The sequence below is a fragment of the Lytechinus variegatus genome, chromosome 15 (genome assembly GCF_018143015.1).
Source record: "Lytechinus variegatus isolate NC3 chromosome 15, Lvar_3.0, whole genome shotgun sequence".
Classification (NCBI taxonomy): Eukaryota; Metazoa; Echinodermata; class Echinoidea; order Temnopleuroida; family Toxopneustidae; genus Lytechinus; species Lytechinus variegatus.
This window is the reverse complement of record NC_054754.1, coordinates 31,358,228-31,384,610: the sequence shown is the minus strand read 5'-3', so window position 1 is coordinate 31,384,610 and position 26,383 is coordinate 31,358,228. Positions and strand designations below refer to the sequence as shown.

The 26,383-nt window shown below is 35.3% G+C and overlaps 1 protein-coding gene across 11 annotated transcripts in view; it reads right to left on the bottom strand.

Annotated features, from left to right (window-relative positions):
- Positions 1-26,383, bottom strand: part of LOC121428441 (spectrin alpha chain, non-erythrocytic 1-like) — a 69,762-nt gene that overhangs the window by 28,981 nt on the left and 14,398 nt on the right. For 5 of the 11 annotated variants that reach the window (XM_041625048.1, XM_041625044.1, XM_041625049.1 and 2 more), the window contains exons 1-16: positions 22,636-22,903; positions 16,102-16,365; positions 11,227-11,301; positions 9,845-10,111; positions 9,396-9,479; positions 8,832-8,936; positions 8,324-8,415; positions 7,695-7,839; positions 7,212-7,328; positions 6,621-6,794; positions 5,854-6,093; positions 5,204-5,314; positions 4,630-4,707; positions 4,051-4,206; positions 3,153-3,357; positions 2,427-2,539 (exon numbers count right to left, since the gene is read on the bottom strand). In XM_041625048.1, the coding sequence (XP_041480982.1) occupies positions 2,427-2,539; positions 3,153-3,357; positions 4,051-4,206; positions 4,630-4,707; positions 5,204-5,314; positions 5,854-6,093; positions 6,621-6,794; positions 7,212-7,328; positions 7,695-7,839; positions 8,324-8,415; positions 8,832-8,936; positions 9,396-9,479; positions 9,845-10,111; positions 11,227-11,301; positions 16,102-16,341 (2,202 nt within the window). In that variant the 5' untranslated portion in view covers positions 16,342-16,365; positions 22,636-22,903. Of the gene's footprint in view, positions 1-2,426; positions 2,540-3,152; positions 3,358-4,050; positions 4,207-4,629; positions 4,708-5,203; positions 5,315-5,853; positions 6,094-6,620; positions 6,795-7,211; positions 7,329-7,694; positions 7,840-8,323; positions 8,416-8,831; positions 8,937-9,395; positions 9,480-9,844; positions 10,112-11,226; positions 11,302-16,101; positions 16,366-22,635; positions 22,904-25,094; positions 25,339-26,383 lie in introns of those variants that run through there. The other 6 variants (XM_041625045.1, XM_041625046.1, XM_041625053.1 and 3 more) reach the window with 4 other exon arrangements.

Sequence of the window (26,383 nt, the reverse complement as noted above, 5' to 3'; positions counted from 1 at the left end):
TTGTGAATAGTGAACAGGACTGAGTCTGAGACAGTTCAACATGATAAATACATCTAGTTGCTCTCTTTCAAAGGCCAGCGCCAGTGCGTGCATGCAGCGCAGTCAAAAGCAACCGCATGGGCCAATGAAACTCGATGTTGAGTTTCCCGTCCCATTTTTTCCAGCTCATAATGAGGAACCGATTTCATTATTCATTATTTTTCAGAAGATGAAAGTTTGACCTTTTGTAACCTTTTAACGCACTTTATTCCGTGGAACTCGAAGCCAGGGAAAAATTAATCATTTTTGGGGGGGGCTCCATTTTCATTTTTTTGCAATATTTCAGGGGCTCTTTTCAAATGCTACGTTTTTGTATTTTGAGGAATACCTGTTCACTTATTAAATTAATTATTACTTGTTGTTTAATATTGTATCATTTTTAAAGTTTTTTTCATGCCTAGAATCTTGGATGTGGGTGTGTTTGTGTGGGTGAGACTGTGAGTTGAACTTGATATAAATGAATTTAATATCAAATTTTTACTCCATCTAATTCCAGTACTTGGCCATGTAATAAAGGCCCACATACCCTTACTTTTCCTGAAGTTCTTTGAAAACGCACATCTCCACGAAAATTGTATTTCTCTTTTAGGGAGTCTAAATTTGGTGAGAATGAACTCATTAATAACTTAAATATACATGACAATGAAGAAATCATCAAACTTCATTGGCAGTTTTGAAAAATATACCCAAAATATAAACTGTCTGAAGCAGAAAATCACCATCATTGAGGCCTTTACAGAGCGAATTGTCCCCCAGAGCTCTGGCAGAGAGACAGAGCTCAGACTAGCTAGCACAAGCGCCAATGCGTACGTGGGTGAGTCTCCCGTCGGCCTTGTAACAGATTGAGCTTTGATGATTTTTTTTGTCTGATATTTAACTCATCCCCTGGCAAAATAAAACAAATGATTTTTAAGTAATAATTAGCAAATAAGATAAGTTATTTTGGATGAGTACTAGGCCGTATGATAACTCACCAACGCGAGGTTACTAGACTTTGGGATTTATTGAGGTAGCTCAACCATGTACCTCGAGCGATGTTCGTGCAGGCTCCACCACTTCTACGGTTGTTGAGTGGAGCCTGCACGAACATCCCTCGAGGTATGGTTGAGCATGCAGCGTCATTCCATTCACAAAAAAAGAAAGAAAGAAAAGATTTGCAGGTATTTACTAGATAAACAAGTAATTGTCTTACTGAAAAGCTTATATTAATGTTTTAAATCAGTTTTGAATCTAGATATCCAAATAGTTTATTTTCAGAATTTGATTTTCAAACGCGGGCCAAATTTCATAACGCGGGCGACGGGAAACTGAACATCGAGTTTTAGCGGCCATATTATCGAATGAAATACAAAACCAGAAGGAAATAATATAGAGATAAACGAGAAGAAAAAATTGACTGTATCATTATCCAGGTATTTATTGCAATTTTGATTACTTTATAGACGAGGTCCCATAGAATTGAATGTTGTAATTATGATTGTTGTGAGTCGCAGTGTCGACCGACCTGGACTGAAAACAACATTGCCGTCTGCCGATCCTTGCTGGGCAGCCTGGGCTAGCTAGCGCGCTGAGCTGCGGCTCGCTAGCTCCGATCGATCCGAGGCGTTAATTGCGTAATGCTTTCAATTTCGAGATCAGAGCGGACCCATTTCGTGGTACAAAGTCACCCAAAAAACATTTTCTCTCCGGAATAAAAGGCGAATTTGCAAATTGTAAGTAAATTCACTCGAGGCTAGGTAGTAGTAGACATATATTTTCCTGATTTGAGCCTGTATAGTGTGGGGATTGCAGAAATAATGTTTTTAATTTTTCAGAGATGAATTGACTTGCGGGTTAAAACCCGACGGGTCAGCGGGTCCCGCTTGCAAATTATTGGATTATACGGGACGGTACGGTTTGGGTTTTCACTTGCGGGTTACAACATTAAGACAAAGACACAGTCAATATTTACAAGTGATTCTAACTTTTTGTTTAGAGTTTGCGATAGATTAACAAATACATGCAATTTTCTAAGTGACTGTATCTTTCCAGTATCCTGTCTTTTAAAACTTAATCAACCCACAAAATGCTTGAATTCTCCATGACGTTTTGATAATGGCCAATGAAATGCCAGCATTTCCGTAGCTTATAACTTTTCTTTTTCTATTTTCTTTTCTTAAACCGTCACTCAAAACTCACTAATTTCAGCAGATATGTAGTGATTAACTTATTGGATGAGCCTGCGCCTATGAATGTTTTTAACAGAAATATGGCGCAATATAAATGCTGTGGATCATTATCATCTTTCAATACAGAACTAATCCATGATAGGGTATCTTCTGATATGGTGAATTTGGCCTAATCATTTTATTCATAATACATAAATAGGAGGAAAAAACATGGCTAACCTTTCCGATATCATCCGACCCAAGGATAGCATCAAAGTCTGTCAAGGATGTTGCAATCTCTTCAATGTTACGTGTCACGACGGCAGCCTCAGTAGCTTGACTGAGTTTCTGACCTGTCATGGCAACCAAAAGAGTTCAAATCAGAGCAATTGTATAGAACATATATAGTGTATTAATATTCAATAGCCATGGGTGTCCAATTGTTAGGAAAATGACACTTTTTCTAAATTCTGGTTACTGTACATACACAGAATGAATCATAATGTCACATTTTTTGTAAAGCATGTATCTTCATGAGTAATGATTTTTTTTGCTTCTGAACACTTTCAAGGAGATTAAGACTTAATGGCTACTTAGGTGTTGATTGATGTCTTGCCAATGTACATTCTCCACTCCATGGGGAGCATTCTAAACCTCTTATTCTAAATTTGTTAATATATGAATCTTCATGAGTAATATTTGGCTTCCAAAACACTTACAGGAGATTAAAAAGAGATATGGCTACCCAAGTATGGAATAATATAACACCTTGGAAAATGCATCTTTCCTCACTCCTTGGGGAGTATTCTAAATCACTTACTCTACATTTTTCAATATGTACATCTTCACAAGAATATTTTTCATCAAACAATTTCAGATTATACAGATATGGCTACGAAAGTGTTAGTGTTGATGCCCTTTCAATGTCCTTTCTCCACTCCCTGGGGACCATACTAGATCACTTACTCTTCTGCTCTGATGTATTTAGGAGCTCCATCCAGAGACCATTTAGGTTTTCAAGACGATCCCTGATCTCATCAGATTTATAGTGTCCCTCAGAGATCATACCATTGCCTTCGTCCCTGACCTTGCCAATACGTTGTTGATTGGCTTGAAGCTCAGACTCAAAGACAGAGTGCTTCAACTGCTTCCTTTGAAGGTTGGTAGGGTCCTAAAAAAAGAGTCATAAAAATAACATTATCAATTAGTATCAATATTACTTTTTTATTATTTCAATCTTGAAGCATTATTGGTTTGGTAGCAATCATTTGAGATGTCAGACCTGCCAACCTCTGGATATGAAAAAGTGTATTCTGTGATAAAAAAGTGTATTTTTCTCCAAAAAGTGTATTTCAAAATAAAATGCGTGGGGCACTCGCTCATCGTGCCGCTCAAGCTACATGCAAGCTAAAATACGCACTGCTCTTGCAGATGAAAAAAAATTAAACATACATGTGCATATCTCACCCTGGTTTTAACAAAATGATTGAAAAAAAAACAAGTTACCTGAAATTACATTGATCTTATAACCATATTTGTGTAAGTTTTATGAAATATAGACATATAAAGATGATTTTTCTAAATTACAATTTTTTTAATACAAAAACATATTTTTTAAAGAAAAAATGTATTGCCGTATTTTGGTTGCAAAAACATACTAAGTACGCCAAAAACGTACTGGTTGGCAGGTCTGAAATGTGCAAGTGGAAATGTAAACATACTATTCAGCCAATGAGTGCAGTTCAGCCAAATCAAAACAGACAATGAAAACAATGATGTCGCAATAAATATTTCATCGTGTGAATTATTTTGAATAGCTGAATTACATGAAAACGACTGCATTACAAACGGTATCTACATTTACCTTGTAAGATTCATCAGATGTTCCCTTGAGTTTCTCCTTGATCCAGGCTTCTACCTCATCAGCATCACGATCAAACTGCTGGTATCGGTAGGAGTCTTCAAGAAGCTTGCGACGTTGGTCAGCCTTGTCAACAAGGTTACCACGACGGTTGAGAAGCTGGTTGGGCAGAAAGATAGGAGTGGGATAAGTTATGTGACGGAAATACATGTACTATCAAATAAACTAGATCGTATTTATATAATATTGACTGGCCTTGAAGAGAACATCATATATAATGCCCACCTACACCTTCATTTCTGCTTCCCTTACAGATGTTTCTCATTAGGTTAGATGCTGTAGAAAACTTGCCCATAAAGACCACTTTTCTTGCTTCTCTTTTGTAATCATTACACAAAGATATAACTATATTATGGAGAGCTCAAAGAGCTATTAAATTTCATGTAGATTTTACAAAACAATTTAACACATTTAGCTAACGGACATGTAGCAACACAAAACTCATTTGGCTAATGGAATGCAATTAAATCTTAAAGAATTAAAGAAGGAGTGAAGAAGGAATATTTCCTAATTATTGCTAACCTCATTCCTGCACTGGTCAACATCAGGTGATGCGTAGTGTTCACTCTCAATCAGTTTGGTAGCAAAATCATCCAAGGCCTATGATTGATAGGAGAAAATATGGAATAAAATTGAAACATTGTCTGAAAATAAAATTATTATTGTTAGTTACTAGTAAAGGCAACAAAGGTTTCGTCTTCATCAGTTATTATCTTCATAATGAACAATATCCAAACATCATAATCATCATTAGCAGAAGCAACAACAGCAACAGTATCATCATCATCATACTCCTCATCATCATCAATTTCATTATCACCGACATTGTCCCTGTCGTCATCATCGTCTCAATCACCATCATCATCATCACCATCATCATCATCCTCACCATCACCATCATCATCATCATTACAATTACACCCGTCATCTTTTTTATCATTAATATGATCATCAACATCGGTCTAATTCTGATCAATATTAATCCTGATTTTCAGCCTGTATTTTCTAAAACATACCAGCTCTACCAACAATGTCATAAATATCTCCCAATCCCCACAACCACTGTAATCTATTTCTATGGTAACATCCTCCTCACCTTGATCTTTTCCTCCTGAGCATTGAGAGATTTCTCAAAGTTATCATGTTTCTTGATCAGTACCTCCACCTCATCAATGGAATCTCCAAGATCCTCATTGGCCAGGAATGTCTAAAAAAACACAATGGTTCAAATAGTGAATGGCTTTTAACTAATCAAATTTACAAGAATTTTCTTCTGAGTTGTATAAATTATTTTCAATGCACACACATTCTTGTTCTTGACATCAGAAAATGTCAAATAGATTTATAATAACAAGACATTATATGACATGTGAACTTTCATGCCTCAAACTTCAGCCAATTCACAGCTTAATAAATGTACATATACTGCACGATACAATTATTGAAATGGTTAAAAGATACACCTTCTGGAAGATTACTAATGTCTACTCTTCTCTCATGGCATTCATGATTAACAAGGACCAAATAAATCATGAAAATATGTAGATGGATAAACCCCATCCTCCATACCTAATCAAATCTTATTTTCCTTATAATTCACATTTCCAATTTGGATAGGTTTTTTTTCTGAAATCTTGTGAAATAGGACCCACTCCAATGTTTTTCTTCAGATTTGTAGGAATGGGATTATGGTTTAGAATTAGGTATGGTGGGCCCTTTATCACAAGAAAGATGTTTTTTCTATACCTCTTGTTTGGTCATCCAGCTATTAGCTTGTTTAGTATCTCTATAGAAGAGCTGTAGATCCATGCATTGTTCGTATGTGACACGTCTCTCCTCCCACAGTTCTTCAAGAGCTTTCTTCTCATCAGCAAGCGTCACCAGCTTCTCTTTGACTTCTTCTGATTGTGGGTGGTTCTCATCAAGGAGTCCTTGACCTTCCTCAGCACATTGCTTGAAGCTATCCTGGTGGGCATCAATCTCACCCTGAAGATTAAAAAGAAAAAAAAAGATTTATATCAACTTCTAAAGAACAGTCTACACATCCCATCTCATATGAAACAATATTTTTAACCACAGAGGTAATTTCATGAGATAATTAGCCTTTTTGTACATCCGACTCCCATTTTTACTCCATGAACTCCTCAAGTTATGTTATGTAACGCTGGCTCTTACCTATGTACATCAGTTCACAGGAGAAAGTTATTGATACAAAACAGTTGTTGGAACTCTTTTTTTTTTTTAGATGAGTTCAGTAAGTAGAGATAAAAGAAATGATTCAAAACAAAAATGTACAAATCTTTACAACTAAAAATACTCAAAACCTACTGAAAACTCCCATGTTTCTATGATTTTCTTTTCCTAAACTGTTGTGAAACAACCATGGATTGAAATACCCATGAGATCTGATAATTTGATGTAGCATCAGAAAATATGGGCTCTAATCATCCTACCAACATTCATTTAAAACCCCTTTCTAATTCCTGTGACCTTTGACCCTTGACCTTTCATACCTTGTGTTCTTGATGTCGTTCCATGAGGGCTTCTGCTCCCGGAACATCCTTGGCAAGCTCGTCAGCATTGATGATGTTCTTCATATCATTGATCCAAGCAATGGTATCACGGTAGTCAGCAAGGAATCGATGCATATTCGCCGACTCTACCAGACGGACCTTACGCTCATCGGCCTAGAGAGGGGGACAGATTAATTTGTTACAAATAATAATGATGTTCTTCATATCATTAATCCAAGTAATCACGGTATCATAGTAGTCTGACAGGAAACAATACATGTTGGCAGACTCTACAAGATTTAATCACTATTTTGGATGTGCTTCTTATATTACATTTCTTGCTATAATATTGCAAACCACCTATATGGAATTTATATTTGTCTATTGCATTTCATATAGATGATTTTACCAAAATATACTCAGAAATAAGAATTACTTTTTTTAAACTACATAAATGTAGATCCATGTATTAATAAAATATTCAAAATTTCTTGAGTTTTTTTTTTCAAATAACTTTTTTATAGACTTGGCAGCAATAATTGATAATACAACCAAGAAACAGGTACATGGGACTGAAGAAATTAGACTGACCTTTGTACGTAGGTTTTCCCAGTTATTGGCAATCTCATCTTTCTTAGATTGGATCTCAGGTGCGTGGTCTGTGTGGATCTGTTCTAGACGATCTGCTTCCTGGCACAATGCTGTCACCTGTAACAAAAGGTATAGATGTTCATTGTTAAAAGACGGTCAAATCCTCTTGCACTTGAACATAAAAATCTTGATATGAAATCTAAGTGGTATAGCAAAGAATCTTTATCAGATCTTTGTATCTTTGTACAGTCATGTACAATGCCATCTGCAGTGTGTGTTGTTTCACTATGGCAACTGCAAATCTTCCATGGCAAAATAGGAAATGCAGCTTTATTTTTTTTAAATAATTTGACACAGAAACTTTCAGATATAGAGAACTAAAGTTGATAACTCTATTTTGAGAGCTAATAAGTAGAAATGATTCCTCAATAAAAGCTCAAAGCTGGCCCCCATTAGAGTATGAAATAATACTAGTGTATTCACCTTGTCTTCCAGGGCATGAAGATCACGTTCTGTTCCCTCATGTTTCCTCTGGAGTGCCTGGACGCTAGCAAGATCACGTCCGTAGTCATCAATGGACAGGATAGAATCTTTCTCATTGATCCATCCAATCGTTTCATCAGCATCTCTGAAAAGGCAACAATATATTGAGAATGGTTGTTAACTCCAGGGAAATCACGTTAAAAAAAGGTAAACTCAATTTATTTTGCATGTTCAGACCATCTTTAGCAATTGAAAAAAGGGCTAATTTGATGTTTTATTTTGAAAAGAAATATAAGCTGCTTTAACTTCATCAAAGCAATAAATCATGAGGCTGTCAGGAGCTCATTACTGTTGTGATCCAGCAATATAAACACCTAGGAGTAGTAGGTCCAACTATTAAGTCCAGCATTCCTTATTCTATACTATGATACACATTGTGACTTCTAAAAGTAAAGAGTCAAACAAAGTAACAGAAAGAATTTCAACTATATCACTGCCCCCATTCTCAAAGCAGACTTCACACAGATCCGATGGTCCATGAATGTCAGTGGAAATTATGTAGGATATTTGGTCAGTCTGGAGTCAGTTTAGCAGGTGTGACTAGGACAATATTTTGAAGATAAGCATACCTGTTGAATCTCTGAATCTCCATGGCACCAAAGAGTTTCTCTTGGCGGATGATGGCCAGCTGCTTGAGACGCTCCCAGGCATCATTCAGATCCTACAGAAAAGAAATGAGGCATCAATAAAGAAACTTACTTTTAGTCACTGGAAAAGTATTGGAATTGTACTGATGTGTAAAGTAATACCAATTTCGTTGAAAAGAAGCAAGTTTTTAATAAAGGTAACAACATTATCTACTTGCTTGTTGATAGGCATTTAATCAAACAAACTACATGACAGAGCTCTAAAAAGCTGGGTTACAATTACATAGAATTATATGCAATTCTGTCTAAATGTAGATACATCACAGGTCAAATCATTAACTGTATACTTCTAAATTAATGATAATAATAACACACAGTTTCTATATAATAGAAACAGAGTCACATACACTGCAGTGCTCTGAAATAGAAAATGGGTAAGTTTTTTAAATAAAATGAAATAAAAGGAAAATGTGAGTGACACTAAACTGACCTGTTGCTTATTCTTAATGGTGTCTGTCTCTGGGTGACCTTCTTCAATCAATGTATTAGCCTCGGAATTCACCTCGGCTACACGATCTTCATGTGCATTCAAATCCTGTGAGTTGAACAGAAAAAAATACATGAATTATATTAAGAGAACAAACTTTCACACGATTATGAAAAGAAAAAATACATTTTAATTACTTTTAAAAAGAAATATCAATATCTTTGCTTACGTTTTGTTTATTTACTAAATAGTAAACAACTGGCATCATGTCTGATGTATTAATTCAATCAATCATTCTCTTTATCACATCTCTCCTCTTCTCTATAGTCTTATATTTGGCATGTGTATAATGCATTTAATACGTCATCTTCCTTTGTATGCCACTATATTTTAACACATGCTACTTCATGAGGAAAATTTCACTTACCATTTTACCAGCCCCTCAATAATTCATTGACAGTTATTTTTATGTATCCTATATCGTTTTATTATTTTCCTTCTTTTGTATCTTAGACTTTGCATAATATCTAGCATTTTTAAAATGAATTCTACATTATAATGCCTTACCTTCTGGAATTCATCAAATTTCTTCTGGAGGACTTCTACATGTTCAAGATCAACTCCAGTCTCCACTGATGCAGCAAATGGTTCCTAGAGGACAACACGAAGAATATATAAATATCCTTTCTAATTACTTTCAAATTTTCTTATAATTCAATCAGTCTTTTGTCATATTTACCTGTAAAGATGCTGAATTATTATTGATGTAATGTAGTGCCTATTCTTAGTCAATAATTTGACTACAAGAATAAGATTTTTCCCTGTAACTATAAAGTCTAAGACTTCATAAATCATGATACATTTTAGTATCATTTTTTATGTTTTATATCATAAATACTAACTCAACCCTCAAGAGCAGAGGAAAAGAAAATGGTGTTTTGTTTAAATGACATAATTTTTGTAATTACATTAAAAAAACCCAAATGCAATGAATCATGATCTTGTAAGTACTATACCTTATCCTGGATCCAGTACATGACTTCCTCGACCTCTCTGAGATAGTGAACAAGCTTCTGAGCTTGAAGAAGCTTGATACCTTTCTCTCTCAGCTTGGACAACAGTAGCTCCCATAGTCTGTGAAGCTCAACAAGCCTTGCTTCGATCACGTCAGAAGCAAAGTGTTTGGCATCGATCATCACCTTCCCCTGCTCGTCCAGCTGTTCGATGACGTAGCTGTGGGCGATGACCTCGGCTTCGAAGGCCTGGTGTTTCTGGAGCTTAGCCTGTGTGGATGTGATATATAGGATGAATGGATGATGGTGAGAGCCTGATTTGATGGATACGTGTACAGTATGGGCGAGATATAGGGATGCTTTAAAAAAAAATGGTTGAGTATAGTCCCTTGTGTGTGTTTTGGAGTAAGTTGAGTCACCACTGACTGATACAATGTTTGAAAGCACATATGAAATTTGAATATGTAATATGATTACATTATTTGTGAAATGACAGAATACATAAGATTTTGTTAACCCTCAATGATGTCTGAACATGTCTTTCGAAACTCTGATTTTACATTGTTTCCAGGTAGGAAGAACTATGTTTGCCTGACCTTTCACCATGGACATAATTCACATTCCGAAAACTATGTCATTCCAGAATGTCACTGAAGAACATCATGAAATGCTACACTGAATCCTAACACAAAAGACTTATTATACAGAACTGTATGTTTAAACAACAAAAATGTGTGTACGGACATTACAGATATCTTATGAAAATCAATGTATTCTATGTAAAAAAAATGAAAAGACCTTTATAGCAAGATAAAGTCTGTTTCAATGAAACAGACTTCATGGCCCAATTTTTATAATAAATGAGGTTGTTAGATAATTTGAGATAATAAAAGTTAAATGTCCAATTTATATCAGAGGGTGTATCATTCAAAAATAAGCAAGAGCACATTTCCCACTATTCAGTTATAAATAAATATTAAAAAATACAAGTTGGAAACAAAACCATGATTATTGAAAACCCATTTTCTAAATTCTATTAAAAACTTTGGCCTACATGTACATGCTATATGCACAACAGTATAAACTCTAGCTTCCCTAAAAAATGGCAATTACATGTATGTATATCTATGAAATCCCATTGCAGGAGACAAGAAAAATATAGGCCTCAACTCAACCATGAAATTATTAGGACAAGATTGGAAATTTATAGAAGCATATCAGACGAGATTGTACATGTATGTTCAATAAACAAATCAAAAGTGATATAAATGAAAAAGAGTTTTTATTATCAATTTGGTGATTCCCCATAATTAAAAAAAAAATCTGAATACTGCTTTGTTTTCTACATCCCCCAAACTGTAAAAAAATAATATATTGATGATTACAAAAATGAGTCCAGAACGCAGCCGACTAGTATGCCCAACCAGCTGAGTGAGTGAGAGTGGAAAGACAGTGGAAGTCTAGACAATCAATTGATCAGCAGTCATAAATAGCAAGCACATACATACATGTATGAGTATGAGATGGAGGGAACAAAAGGAAAATTAGAAATCAAATTAATTTGCAGTACAGTTTTGAGGATTTGGTGCAGAATGAAATTAATTATGTAATTTATATAGTGGACTTCTTGTGAATGTTTTCAACAATCCATTCATTTTGCTGCTACATGTAACTCTCAACTCTGCAATATCACAGTACATGTACGGTATATTCAATTGCAGTTTGGGAAAAAATATTAGAAATCCCACAATGGACAAGTGTGGTTTGTGCAAAATCAACAGTGTACAAATATCTTTGATGTTGAAAATAATTCATATAAAAAAATAAATTGCATACAATAAAAGAAAATGTGCAATGGAATATGCAATACAATATGTAATTTGTCAATAGCTTTTTTCTTCACCATTTTTTCAGGCAGATTAATCAAATATTTTAAACTTAAATTGCAAGAAAGGAGAAACAAGTAATGCAGCAGAGATCGAACGAAACCTGAAATCTCATTGTAAATGCATATGATGAAACTTCCTAAATTCATGTGAAAGAAATTCAATATACGAACCCCTTTTCCCCTTTATTTGGATCTAATTGTTTTATCTGTATTTTAAACTGATAGCAATACAGATGAAGATGTTTCCATCAGACCATCAAGATGTTTTTTATCAACCAAAGACAAATTTAACTCCCAATATAAATTCTACAAAAAGCAACCATCGCAGAATCCACCGCTGCTACCCATAAACCTACATGTCATTAAAATCATACATACAGTACATGTACAGTACATTATTCTCACATAATACTACATAATGAGGAAGACAACTGTTGTTGTAAATGTAGAAAACATGTCATTTTACAGGTTTTACAGGTTGCAGATTAAACATGTAACCTACTTATCACTGTTCTTCCATGACATACAATGGAGGCATATAATCTATTCATACAGACAGACATAATAAACAATGAGGCTGTTCTCACTACGTTCCTAAAACTAGTGTAATGCGTAGTGAGAACGGTCAAAGCGGTCTTGGAAGCGATCTTCCAAACCAGTTTGGCAAACCACCTTGCGATGTAGTTTTCAAGATCGCTTTGCCTCGTTAAACTGGTTTTACAATGTAGTATAAGTGAGGACACAACCATTCTTCGGGAAGCGATCTCCGCACATTTTGAGCGCGCTACTCCACACGACAGGTGTAGAATGCCTCTGCTGCGGTTTCGAATTTCGCGCGAAACGTGTCACCCCACTGAGAGCGTTTTCATAGCAACAAGAGCGCTTTATGTGAAGTGATTTTGAAAACCACTTTCGTGTGATCAAGTGAGAACGCTAGCAAAGCGTTCTTCCAAAGTGGTTTCCTGAATCGGTTTCCAGTAAACTAGTTTTAGGAACGTAGTGAGAACAGCCTCAATGTGAACATCTACATGTAGGCCTACACTGTTCTATACATGTATATGAGGCAGTAAGTTAACATATATTCATATGCCTATTAAGTCCGCTGCCTTCAAACCTAAAGTAAGCAACAGCCTATGTATTTCAGCATACTAATTAAAAAAACATGGACGTATATTTATCTATTGATATTACCTGGTAATGTACAATGTGTCATTTGATTTGGAATTTTAAGAAAATAATAAGTGCCATTTCTTTATTTCTCATCTTTAACCAGAGTCAAACTACCATACACGTAATTTAAAAGAAGCTAGTTAGAAATAATTGTGGCATCCCTCTATCAGAGTCAAAAGTCAATCGAAGGATATTGCCTTTTATAATTGACTGCATTATCTCATTGGAAAGATATTTGTATGCCCTTTTTTATTTTAATAGAAAAGTGCCCGAAAGAAAAGTGACCTTGCCCCCTCCCCCAGAAAAAGAGACCTGCATCCTTACTCTTACTATTTTATCATCGAAAGTTAAACCCCCAAATCATTTGAATCATGAAAAAAGTCCCCCTAAAAAATCAGAATATTCTTAGTGAAAAGAAAATTGTTTTATAGAATCACAGTTGCAAGCTCTTTGTAAAAATGTATCATCATGCAACTTCAGTTTAGTTTCATAATTGACACAACTTGACATTCATTCATTCACACAATAACACATATGTTCTCACATCTACACGTAGTCATGAACCAGTCAAGACAATTTGAACATACATGTACTTAACTACCTCAACATACTTATATACATCAGGCCATGCCTCATATCATTCAAGTCAAGTAAAACCAGAAAATAAATGATCTAAAATTACTAGGCCGAGAAAATATGTGGTTTGTCTTATTAGGGTCATGATTTAAAGGTTTGTGAACTGCTTCATTAGGATCTTTGTCCACTTTAAAAGCAAGCTTTTCATACAATTTAGTGGAAAATATCATGTCTATCACAGATTCATCAAATTTGTCATTTTTATATTCTGAATAGACATACTTATAGAGAAAACAAAATTGACAATACAAGGCAAATAACTCTGAAAGAATGTGTAAAATGCATTTCAGTGAGCTGCCTGGTATATATATATTTAAAAGAAACTCCCACTTATTTGCAGGATGAAATGTTTAATGTAGTTCATAAAAAAGAAAAAAGTTATTGCTCACACTGACATGCATACATTTTCTGGTTTTACATTATTATAACTCTATACAATTTCTACACATACATTACAACTACAATGATTGTCTTTATGCCTAAGTTTGCTTTTGAAAATAATTTCAATACCTATCTGTCCATTTTAAAACATTTACAAATTTTTCTTCTTCGACACATGAAGTTTTCCTCATTCATACTTCAATTTTTTTCCATCTTCATCATACTGAAACCTGCTTCTCAATAAACAAAGAGTTGATTGATATTCATTAGGATTTCAAATATTTTTTTTTACCTTCACTTCAACAAAGGTACCATGATAATGAATGACCATATTAAATAAATTTTTCAAAGAGAATATTTTATCTATTAAAACCATTGATCAAGATTTCTCTAAAATACCTGTACAATAAAGTAAGGCTCCAGCAAAGGTAAGCAATTAATTGTATATTGTGGTCAATAAATAATATATATATGTAAATCATGATTTTGTCTTGGAAATCAGTTGCAAATCTTTGTGTGACATGTGCATGGTAAAGGGTAGGTCCTCTCAAATCTAAACAAGACACTTTGAATAATTTAAAACCCTTCTGAACAACATGCAAGAACTTCTAGTGTCAGAAATCTGAAGATGATGTTGCCCAGATGTTTTTATTTCAAACCAATTTTTTTATTCAGTCCACATTTAGGAGTAACTGATAGATGCATTGTTTTAGCATGCCTTTTCTTTTCCTTACCTGCGAGACCTTGTAATTTGAAATGAAAATATACAAAAATAAAATAAAATACAAGAAATATCACAAGAAAATGAATAAAAATTTAAATTGAAATCCAAAATTATCAATTTTGCAGGTGATTTTGCCAAAAAATAGTTTTAGAAAGCGAGGTATCAGCTATTAAAGGTGGAGTAAAATATGCAAACAAAAAAGAAAGGTCTCTGACAAGTTGTACTTTGATGGTGGCACTGGATAAAAGCAATGAGTGCCATTTTTTATGGTTCAGGACCCTTTTACGTGTGACCAACAAATAGAGAATTGAGTATCATGCTTGACAAGCATGCAAATTTGATAATCTCATAAAAAAGGGGTATGATACACAAAGGAGTATTCATAATATCATTCAAAGACTGCTGGGACGAATAGACAAAAGTACGAAGACATGTCTCAGAATTGTCTTTCAAAATTGAAACTATGAAAAAAAATAATGAGAATGACAACTTTGGACTCGACGTGTACATGGAAAAAATGTCTGCTCAAAACTTGAAAGGTACACATGTACGAATAAAATAGAAACACTGAATTAAAGACAAAACAATCAGACACATTGATTTCAGTCATGACAAGAAATGTGAAATCAAAGGTTTGATGACAAATTGCAAATTGATGTTGCAGGATACGCACGCAATGAACAGCACAAATCGCGTCCATCTGTCAAGCAAGGCATGCCTGGCAAATTGGCAACAAATTGGCAACAGATTGGGTCATAGCACAGGACGGGAAAGGGGATTTTTCTTTTTTTCGGAAGGTCATCTTTTTTCTATTTCTCTCCTACCTTTAGATTTCGTATTTGGGTATAATCCTGATTTAAAGGAGGGCAGTAACATGGGAATGAATGAATAAATATAAGGAAGATATAATCAGGTTAGGAAAAATTCAGAAAACTAACAAACAGTGTATATATGAAACAAAACTAGAATATTAGTGAATTAGGAACAATTACAAGAAACACAAATCATGCTTCAAGAAACAATTATGTTAATAAACATTTGCATAACTGAAAATCTAATTTCTTCTACATCATTTCTTCATTGTAGTCTTACTTAGGATTAGGAATGTATATTCTTTTACATTACATTTGAGAAATTATCAATAAAATATGTTGTCCCAACACATTTTTAGAGTAACATTGGTTATAGAAATAGATTTAGAATGCTCCAAATTTCCCAGCATTTTTCAGTATTATATTGGATAATGGCTTTCCCTTGCTAATATAATCATGTGCCCAATATTGGATTTAGCATAAAGCCAACATGAATTCATGAAAACTTGCCCCCCCCAAAAAAAAAAAAAATCACAGCTCTGTTGAGTTTACATGTATGTGTGTAATTTCAATAAATTTAATGCTGATTGGTAACTTTGGTATTTCAAGATTTAACAGGGTGAGGGAGAAATCAAGAAGCGTTTCATACCTGAAGATTGACTGGATCCTTGTAGCTCTCGTCCGAGGCTGTCTGAAGTTTCTCCAGAATCCATGTTTCAAGTTCATCAGCATCTCGTTTGAAGAACTGGAACTGTCTTGCCTCTTCAAGCTTCTGTCTCCTCTCCTTGGCAAGCTCTTTGAAGATCTCGTATCGGTTCAAGACCTGTTCTCGACGCTCCTGGATGTCCTCAGCTGTTTCCAGGATTTTGATCTCCCCCCGCTCCGTCATGATGATCTCTTAGTCTAGCCTTTCCTGCAATCATAAATGGAAAATGATGAACAATGAACATTGATGATAAAGCATAAAGGATCTACTCTATCCTACTCTAGAGCAAAGTTGGCTCAGTCGGTAAAGCGTCTGCCCGTCGAACCAAAGATCGTGGGTTCAAGTCCACCCCAGGCGGATGACTGAAGCCAGTGCGTTGTGTGTAAATGTCTTTCCTCCGTTTCATAGATGCAGGCTATGTTACAGTGGAAAACACTCCGTTCCTTGGATAGGACGTTAAATGGAGGCCCAGTGTAGAGGGGAATCACCACCTTTGCACGTTCAGAACCCACTGCACTATTCGAATAAGAGTAGAGGGAAACCCTGGTGTAGAGGTCCACTTACATTCCCCAACCAGTTATTGGGGGAGAGACCTACGGGTCACAGTTCTGTGTGCGCACCGTTCTAGGCGACCAAGATTGGCTGGCTCCTCCAATGCGCCTTTGAATGTCTTTGACAGATAATTGTGCTATACAAATGCTGTGCATCATCTAACACTGATATCTATATCATGTGAATAAGGTCAAGGTGGTTGCAGAATGGACACTCCTGGAGAGAGTATTTCATCAGCATTCTTTGTCCGAAAATTTTTAGATTTATTATTAAAACAATATTCTTGAATTGATACACTGAGAACACATGAACTGACTGTTGCTTTGATTACTTTCGGATAGGTATTAGTCCTTTCATGAAACGTTCCCCTAACAAAGTGACACACTGGGTTTTTCCTGGAAGAATTCTTGGATCCTGTATTATGACAGCAATAGGCCTAATATATATATTTGAGACTTATTGATTAGCATTTTAGACAGTCCCCACAAGCCATAACATTTTAACACCACAAATACAACTAAGCAACACTAATGGCTTGACAAGATGTAGATATCTGAACAAACAAAGTCAATAAAGATAATACTAATAGTAAATCCCAGATCGACAAGTCTACAAAAAAACAAGGTACAAGTAACCTACAGTATCATTACTACTGGTATACATGTACATGAACATGTCAATTGCACATGCATTAAAATGAAAAATTTCTTTTCAAAGTTGGCATGCCCGACTATGTACATGGACATGTACAGTGTATAAGCCTCTCCTAATCCCACACATATCCTACACACCGCTATCTCAGTCAGACCGTTGGAAGCAAATACACCTTGACCTTAATAAATTTGCTATCTCGCCTGCCCGGAGCTAGCTCTCGCTAGCTGAGTGGCCTTTGAACATGGTTTCCATCTCGCACCTGATTAGATATTCGTTGGGTGTGACTCACTGCATCGTTATACATGTATGCAAAATGTCACATGCTCTTGCCTGCCACGCAGACATCGTATACACTCATTGCAGAGTGATATCCAACAGGCAATTTGGAGCATTACTCTCTTGGGATGTGCATGTTCTTGTAAACTACAGTTTATTTTTGTATCGTAAAACTGGTACATGTAGAAGTAAATTGTTTGTCAATATATGATAATGATTTCCTTCAAAATTTTATCAGTTAGGTAGATCATTGGGCCTATTGAGGCTTTCATGAAGGACCCTTGTCAGAATATAAGTTATTTGAACAGCTTAACCATATTAAATGCTATTAAACTGTATTTAAATTAATGTACATTTATGTCTTGATTATAAAAATCATTCTTGAGTACACTGTACATGACTTTTCTTATTTCTTTTTAGTCATAAAATCAGCAAAGTGGTAAGAGGTTTGCTCAAGTGAGCATAATTAAGATATTTTCCAATAAAAAAAAACAAGAACAAATGACAAGAAATGCACCCTATCAAATCAATTTTATCTCAATCATTATTTACATGGAAGTCTGTGAATGCTTAGTCTGGAATCTATCCAGAGATGTGCATACATGTAGCTCCAAAGTTAATCATTAACTTTTGATACAGTACATGTATTAAACACTCATAACTCTTGACTGACACTGTGTCATAAGATCAACATTGGCAAATAGACCTCAGTGACAAAAATTTGAATTCCCTACACTGTAATACATACAGTACAGTGTAAATACATGCATGATTTAAAGGTCAAGTCCACCCAAGAAAACTATTGATTTGAATAAAGACAGAAAAATCAAACTAGCATAACGCTGAAAATTTCATCAAATTCAGACGTAAAATAAGACAGTTATGACATTTTAAAGTTTCTTTATTTTTCACCAAACAGTAATACATGTATGTAAAACTCAGCAACATTCAAATGAGATAGTCGATGATGCACCTTCCTATTTTCTTCTTTTTTTGTTTTTAACAAGTGATTCTCCTGCTCCAACTTCAATACTCAGTCAAAGTCTGCATGAAACTCTCACATATGTACAACAGCCCATAAAAAACAATCAACTGATATGAAAATAGACAAAAATAAGAAGGGATCCACATTGATGTCATCATATTGACATCAAAAACAGCATAACAATTATTAAAAGTAAAAATAGCCCCCTCATTGAGATCGGAATCTCGACTTCTCACAATCCAATATCCTTCCAATTGGCAAGCATGAACTCTCATCAATCCTAATAATCCTGAGGCAAGTGCGATAGATTGAGAACTGACAACGACAGATCAGTGATATTGCTGTTTTCTAATAAAGACATGCTTATTGAGCACCATGGCCATATGCTTCCTGGGCGGGGAGCCGAGGAGGAGAGGGAAGTTACATGTATTGTATGTATCCCCCCCCCCCTTGATAAAAAAAGAGAAAAGCATCTAAATTTTTAAACTTTGCATTTTACTGATTTTTGTTATCAAAGGCATCCTTTGTCCACCCCCAAAAAATAAACAAAAATAGGGAAATTGGGTATTATATGGGCAGCACTTAAAATCAACAAAATTTATGTGTATTGTACATGTATTTACCCCTTTCAAAACAAATAATCTTTCCTCTAAATTTCTCATAAAAAGACCAATACATGAAATATTATTTGACTATCAGCCTCCTCCCTCCCTTTCCCCCCCACAAAATAGAGGGCAAAACTACATGAGAAAGTGCAAGAACATGAACATACAGAGACATAGGCCTTTGTGAGCAATGAGCATTCTTGGCCAAAAAAGCAAGGATACGAGCGAGCAGCTTTACTTTTTCCAATATCAAGTGTCACTTTACTCCTTGAAACAAAGTCTCTGCTGATCTTCAGATTTTCTCTCAATATCACTAAAAAATAAATAAAGAACTGGATGAGGTGTTACCCAAGCAAGAGAATAACAAAGTACAAGTGTTCAGGGTCTTGAGAACAGATACCTCATCTGTTTGTAGAGCTTGAGTGAAAGTTAGGTCAGAATATTAATAAATAAGCTAGATAAAAAATAATAATTACAATTTCCATGAATACAGGCACTCACAGGGTGCCAAATTATGATAATTGCTAATGACATACAATTTATCATAATATATCCAAACATTCGCAATCAAAACTGTTGATAATCAATAAATCAGGCAATCCAATCCAATGTACACTGTAGTTATCATGTTAGTCATCTTTTTCTCAACAGTTCAATGTATTATAAACAGCTACACATGGAATCAAAATGAAAGGGAAACTTAAAATTTTCTTCCTCTGAATTCAACTTTACATGCAAGAAGGCAAAAATAATATTTTCTTTTTTTCGGGGCTACTTTTTACAACTTACTGTCTAAATCTGCATCATTTAACATTGCAATGAATTTCTTGTGCACCATTTTTTTTGTTTCCAGGGTTTTTTTTTGCATGTCTGGGGCAAAATCACCCCAGCCATTTTAAATTTTGCATTTCACCTTTTTTTCTTATTGAAAACTGACTGTTACTTCAAACCATGCATGACCATGCAGAAAAAACTGTCTGGTATTCCACATAATTTCCATTCAAATATCAAATTTCCCTCTCTGCTTCGTGTTGCTACGGAAACAATGTTTGTTTGGTATATTTATAAAGTAACATGCACTTTTAAATATTTCCTTCCTGGCTCTTCACACACACTAAACAGAATTTCCTGTATAAGGTATTTCCTCTCTATCAGAGAAAAATGAATGCATCTACATGTAAACTGAGTTATGGAAGTTTTCTTTCAAGGACAAGTCCACCCCAACAAAAAGTTGATTTAAATAAAAAGAGAAAAATCCAACAAGCAAAGCACTGAAAGTTTCATCAAAATTGGATGTAAAATAAGAAAGTTACATTTTAAAGTTTTGCTTAATTTCACAAAACAGTTATAATGATATCCTGGACGGTATGCAAATGAGACTGATGATGTCATCCACTCACTATTTCTTTTGTATTTTATTACATGAAATATTCAAATTTTCTCCTCATTGTCAAGTGAAACAACCATTAATAACTCCCTGAGCATGTGGAATTAGCATTATTTAATATTACATGTACATGTATATGGTTCAGTCAAGTTGGTCCGTATTGTCAATATATGTAAAAAGGAAATATTTTATAATTCACATAATAAAAACAAAAGAAATAGTGAGTGAAGGAGATCATCAACTAGCTTAGCCGGGTAATATAGGAGCGCCTTGAGCACCTAACAAGGTGGATATGTGCGCAATATAAATATCCTATATTATTATATTATTATTATCAACTGTCTCATTTGCATGTCACTGAATTGTGCATATCACTGTTTTGCAAAAAAAGGCAAAACTTTAAAATGTAAGAACTTTCTTATTTTACATCCGATTTTGATGAAATTTTTTCAGCATTATTCTAGTTTGATTTTTCTCTTTTTATTCAAATCAACATTTTTCTCGGGTGGACCTCACCTTTAAAGACTTTCATATAATGAATGTTAACAGATCATCCATACATGTACATGTACATGTAGGTCTGGGGAGCGTTTCATCAATATTTTCATCCGACAAGTTGTCAGATCTGACATCTTTCCATGATTTTGATTGGCTGAGAGACACTGTTCCTATGGTAACTGTCGGATAAAATGGGACTTGTCGGATAAAACGTCCGACAAGTCCTTTCATGAAACGCCCCCCCAGATGTCGGCAAAAAACTCTACAGAAGGAACCATGAGAATTTCAGACTAGGAAATTATTAACGATCATGTTTCTTGTAATGCCTCACACTGTCACATACAAAAGCATGTTTCCATGGAGCCAAACATGACACATACAAATATTCTCAACAAAGATTATTTGCTTGGATGACATATTCTATGTCTTTCATCGCTACTGCTCCTGTCTTTCCTAAAATACATTGTAACCTGATTCACCGAATCATTCTTCAATACATGAGCCACTCTACCTACATGTACTACATTATGACAATTTATATGATGAGTGGGAGTTAAGCTGAGTGATAAAAAATCTGATATATTGCACATAATTACTGTACTGTACTTTGAAAATAACACACAAACCAGGTGACAGTACATTATTTTGCAAAAAAAAATATTCATTTATAGCCTGATTCACAGGATCAGCAGACTGGAAAAGAGTGATTTTGGGAATGTTACAACTGGTGGCAGCGGTGGGATCAAAATGCATATATCATGTAGCCTTTAGTTAGCATCAAGTGCTACTGTAATTAACAGACCATTATCCTTTTTTTTTCTTGTTGTACATGTATATTCAAACTTTAGATGCAAATAGAATAACTCCTCCCAAGCTCATTTCTTTCAAGATCTGCATTTGAAAATCTGATTAGGGAATTTAATGTTTAGATGTAGATTCATTGCCTCTTGTAAGCAGTTCAAACAGGAACATACTCTTAGATAAATTTCCATGTCTGAATGCAAATATACATTCAAAAAATATATATATATCATGTTTGAGTTTCTTGAACACTTAGAAAAAAAGTCAGATGAAATAATTATCTAGGCCTCAATTTGTAAAGCTCATTACTGTGTACATGAACATGTATATTCTGCCTTAAGGTATCAAGGTTGTGGTTATCTCCAACCACAATGAAATGGAAGCTGTCGTGGAATACAACAGGATTGCTTGAGAGAATGAACTGACCCAGGCAAAGAAGAGAATAGATTCTTTCTTGCATACCAATAATCAATCAAAATAACTCTATACCTGTAAAAGAAAGCATCACTCAATAAGTCTGTACAATAGAGGAATACAGTACATGTATATCATAAAAATTATTCATACTACTTGATTCCAAGAAAACTTATACTCATCCAAAATATTTAGCATCATGAAGAATGCCTTGAAGTATTTGGCATATCTCTCTCTCAAAAAAAAACGATACCAATAAATCCCCAGCTCAGATCTTTAACTTTGATGATTCTGTTTTCTCCTACCTGTTAAAAACAAGATCTTGTGTCTGCTCCGCCAAAAGAGAAGGTAAAAACTGAGATGAGATCGCAGAGATGTCCGTTTTCAAAAGGCCCTGTATGTGAGAGATGCTACGCAGGGGCCAATAATGTATTATCATTACCAATGCAATGCCACTCCCTTTCAGCAGCTCAGAGATGGGTAAGGCTCTATATCAGCCTGTAGAATCTAATGTATTCACTCACAGTGCGGAGAGTGTGGTATATTCCCGAGAATGCTAACATGGAGCAACCAACCAACGCTCAATAAAATACCTCAACGGTATCCCACGATGAATGCTCATGTGTGCATTGATGCTTGTACTGTATGTCTACTGTGTGTGTGCATGACTGCGTGTATATTTTCTATAGGTGCGTTGAGTGTGTGTGGACCTTTTCAATATGCCCCCCTCTTGGTAAATACAGTTCCAATCGTTAGTCTTCTTTAAGTTTTACTTCTTTTTTTATTGGTGTGGGTTTTTTTTTCAGTCTCATCAGTGCCTTGGACAATGAAAAATAATCTATGATAGTAATTTTCGCTTTTACAACGGAGTAGCGCCTAGAACAACGGGACAAAAAGCAGGTACAGATATATTATTATTGGTTATTACTGGCAACCTACAGAGTTTAGATTATATTTCGACTTTCAAACTTGAACCCAATCCATCCCAATCCCACAAACATGCAAAATATGAAAAACAATATTCTGTTCTTCTTGTTCCAGCAATTGACATCTCCAGACCTGGTGGGTGTTTCATAAAGCTGTTCGTAAGATACGAATGACTTTACGCACGACTGGTGATCCTTTCTTGTGCTATGCGATATCCCTATATGTAATTGATTTATGACCTAAGAACAGGTTCCAGTTGTGCGTAAAGCCGTTCGTAACATTACGAACAGCTTTATGAAACACCCACCAGATAGTATCCTCCTGCTGAGTCTTGTTTGTTTTGTATCCATAAACAGCACACAAAAAATAATCTGTTTATATTGTGCAGTAAATGAAACATTCTCACGAAAACAAATGAGGTGCATGTACATGTTCAAAATAAAAAAAATGTAACACCATTACAATTATCACAAATAGTAGGCCTACAGTACATAAAATTTTGTCTGAAATCACCAAAGGTAACACTTCTGTGGGGCATTTACTTTATGACAGCAAAATAGAAAACAATGGAAAAGACACAAAACTAACCAAGGCCAAAAACAAGGACATTCAGTGTATAAAAATGCCCAATGTGATTTAGTATTCACTATGCTGCCAGTGAAAAATAATACATTTTATGAATACAGTCTGTAAAAATGAGACTAAACCATACTGTGGAGAATTTATTATGCCAATAATCCCATTAATGGTCTATGAGATTAAATTGTTTAAACATTAGAGTCACCTCACTTCAGGACACATGTTTATTCTGGGGTCCTCTTACAAAGAGTTGCGATTGATCCGATCAATCGCAACAATGGAAAGCCAGAAAAGTCAACATTTATATTGGACGTTTGTTCAAAAGATTTTCTAGACATGAATGTATTATCCATGAATTCACTGATTTCTTGACAATTTGTTGTGTTCTTTGTTTACAAAGGACATTTTGCAAATTTCCTGTAGAAAAAATTATGGCACTGATGGATTCCCATAGAGTTATGATTGATTGGATCAATCGTAACTCTTTGTAAGACGGGGGCCCTGGCTTATAGAGGTACAAGAATTTAATTACGCCAATATAACTGATTAAAGGTCAATGAGGTAAAGCACACTGTACAAGCAACATATTTAATAGATCTATATGCCTCAATGTACATTGAGACAAATGTGTAATCTGTGAGATATGAAAATTATACAAATTGTAGTTTTCAGAATAATATACACCCCATGTAGATACATATAGGCCTGTAATAAAAACAAAGATGTAAGATGATAAGAAATATAATCCTACATGAATGCCCATAGGGCTACAATGTATTTGTAAATGTATAGCCATGTACTTCTGGTGCATAGATGGGGGTGGACCTTGGGGGCACTTGTCCCGTACCCCCCCCCCCCTTAAAAACAAGTTATACAGCAAAGAAAGAGGATGAGATGAAAAGGGGAAGAAATATGGGTGAAATGCAATTTTCTGATTGTGTCAAAATCTATCACAAAATTATAGTTTTAATTAGTAAGGCCATTTTTTTTTCAAAAGAAATTTGGCTTTTCACACAATGTCCTTTCCCTTCATTTAAAATCCTTTGCTCATATGTGATGACGTACAGTGTATATCATTTTATGTAGCGATGGACAGTACACATACAGTACATAGAGCAGACATACAAATACACACCCATATGCAAATCCACAACATAGCTTATAATACATAAATGTACATTTGTACATTCAACAATCGGTTTTGGGAGTAACCCCCTTCAAAATCCATCAGATGAACATGTACATGTATCTCACTTACTGTTGCGCTCTATGAGGAAGAGGATGAGGTAGGAGAGCAGGTAGCAAAGAGCGTACAACGTTCCCAGGAACAAGATGAGTAAGAGAAAGAGATCTGGGTGGTCATCAAGAAAAGGACACACTGGCATAGCACCACTCCTACCCTCTACATGTATCTACGCACAATGACACACTCAATGACAGTCGCAACGACGGTCTCAATGACGTCAGCGTCCTCGGTAAGAACTCATCAGCTAGGACCGCGGGGTCTGCGAGTCAGGGGTGGATGATTAAGCATGAATTCAAGCAGGAGCCACAATGCACAAGTGTCTCCTCCTAGGCTAATCAGGTTAGCAGACAGCGACTGGAATGGAGACCTTATTACGTGATGTGATACAAAGAATCACACATTATCATTCAATTATCAATTTCTACAGTATGCTGATATTCATGTCAACGAGCTGTTAAAAGCTACTATCTACTGTACATGTACAATTTGGAGACATGTACATGTATCATCAAACAGAGCATGGCTTTCCGAGAGATGTTGAAAGCAGGTCTAGATCTCTAGAGCAGCTGGTGCACAAGACACAAACTTGTCATTAGAGGCACTAAACAGTAAACAAAAACAGAGATTTTGGATAATGGAATACTACTGTATTACGTTTTGAAGTACAGTAATTTTAATAGAACAAGCAATACTGTGATTCCTGTCCTTCCATCTGATGAGAGACCAATGTGAATAACAAATTTTCCAGAGTGAAGCTACGTGTAATTCCTTTTTTTCTCATTAATGACAAAACAAGATTCATTTCCACATGCATGATGAAGAGAAGAACATTATTCAAGATGCAACAAGAAAAAAATATTTATATAGTTGTGATTGTCATGTGATTCAAAGTCATTAATAAATATTCCAAGAGTCAGGCATCAGTAAATCTCTGCAACAGTACAAGATGCTTTTGATATGATACATGTACGCATGATGAACGGAGCATACTTCCAAGAAATCCGCTGTCAAATATTCCGCTTGAGCAATGATGCTACACCCACAAGAGATGCGATCCCTTCACCAATCCACTCCAGCAACTCCTACATGTACCTGATGGAAACCATCACATCATCAAAGATATATTTAACACTCATACACATGCAATATGCATCTGAAAGTTAAGGTTATGCAAGCAAAGCAATCCGAGACTGCATCAATAGCCTGATGCACTGCCGTCCAGCTCTCGCTCTGTCTCTCCTTCTTGCTAATGACGTCCACACGGCTTGTTTCTGCATACCAGGCTCAATTTGAACTGATTA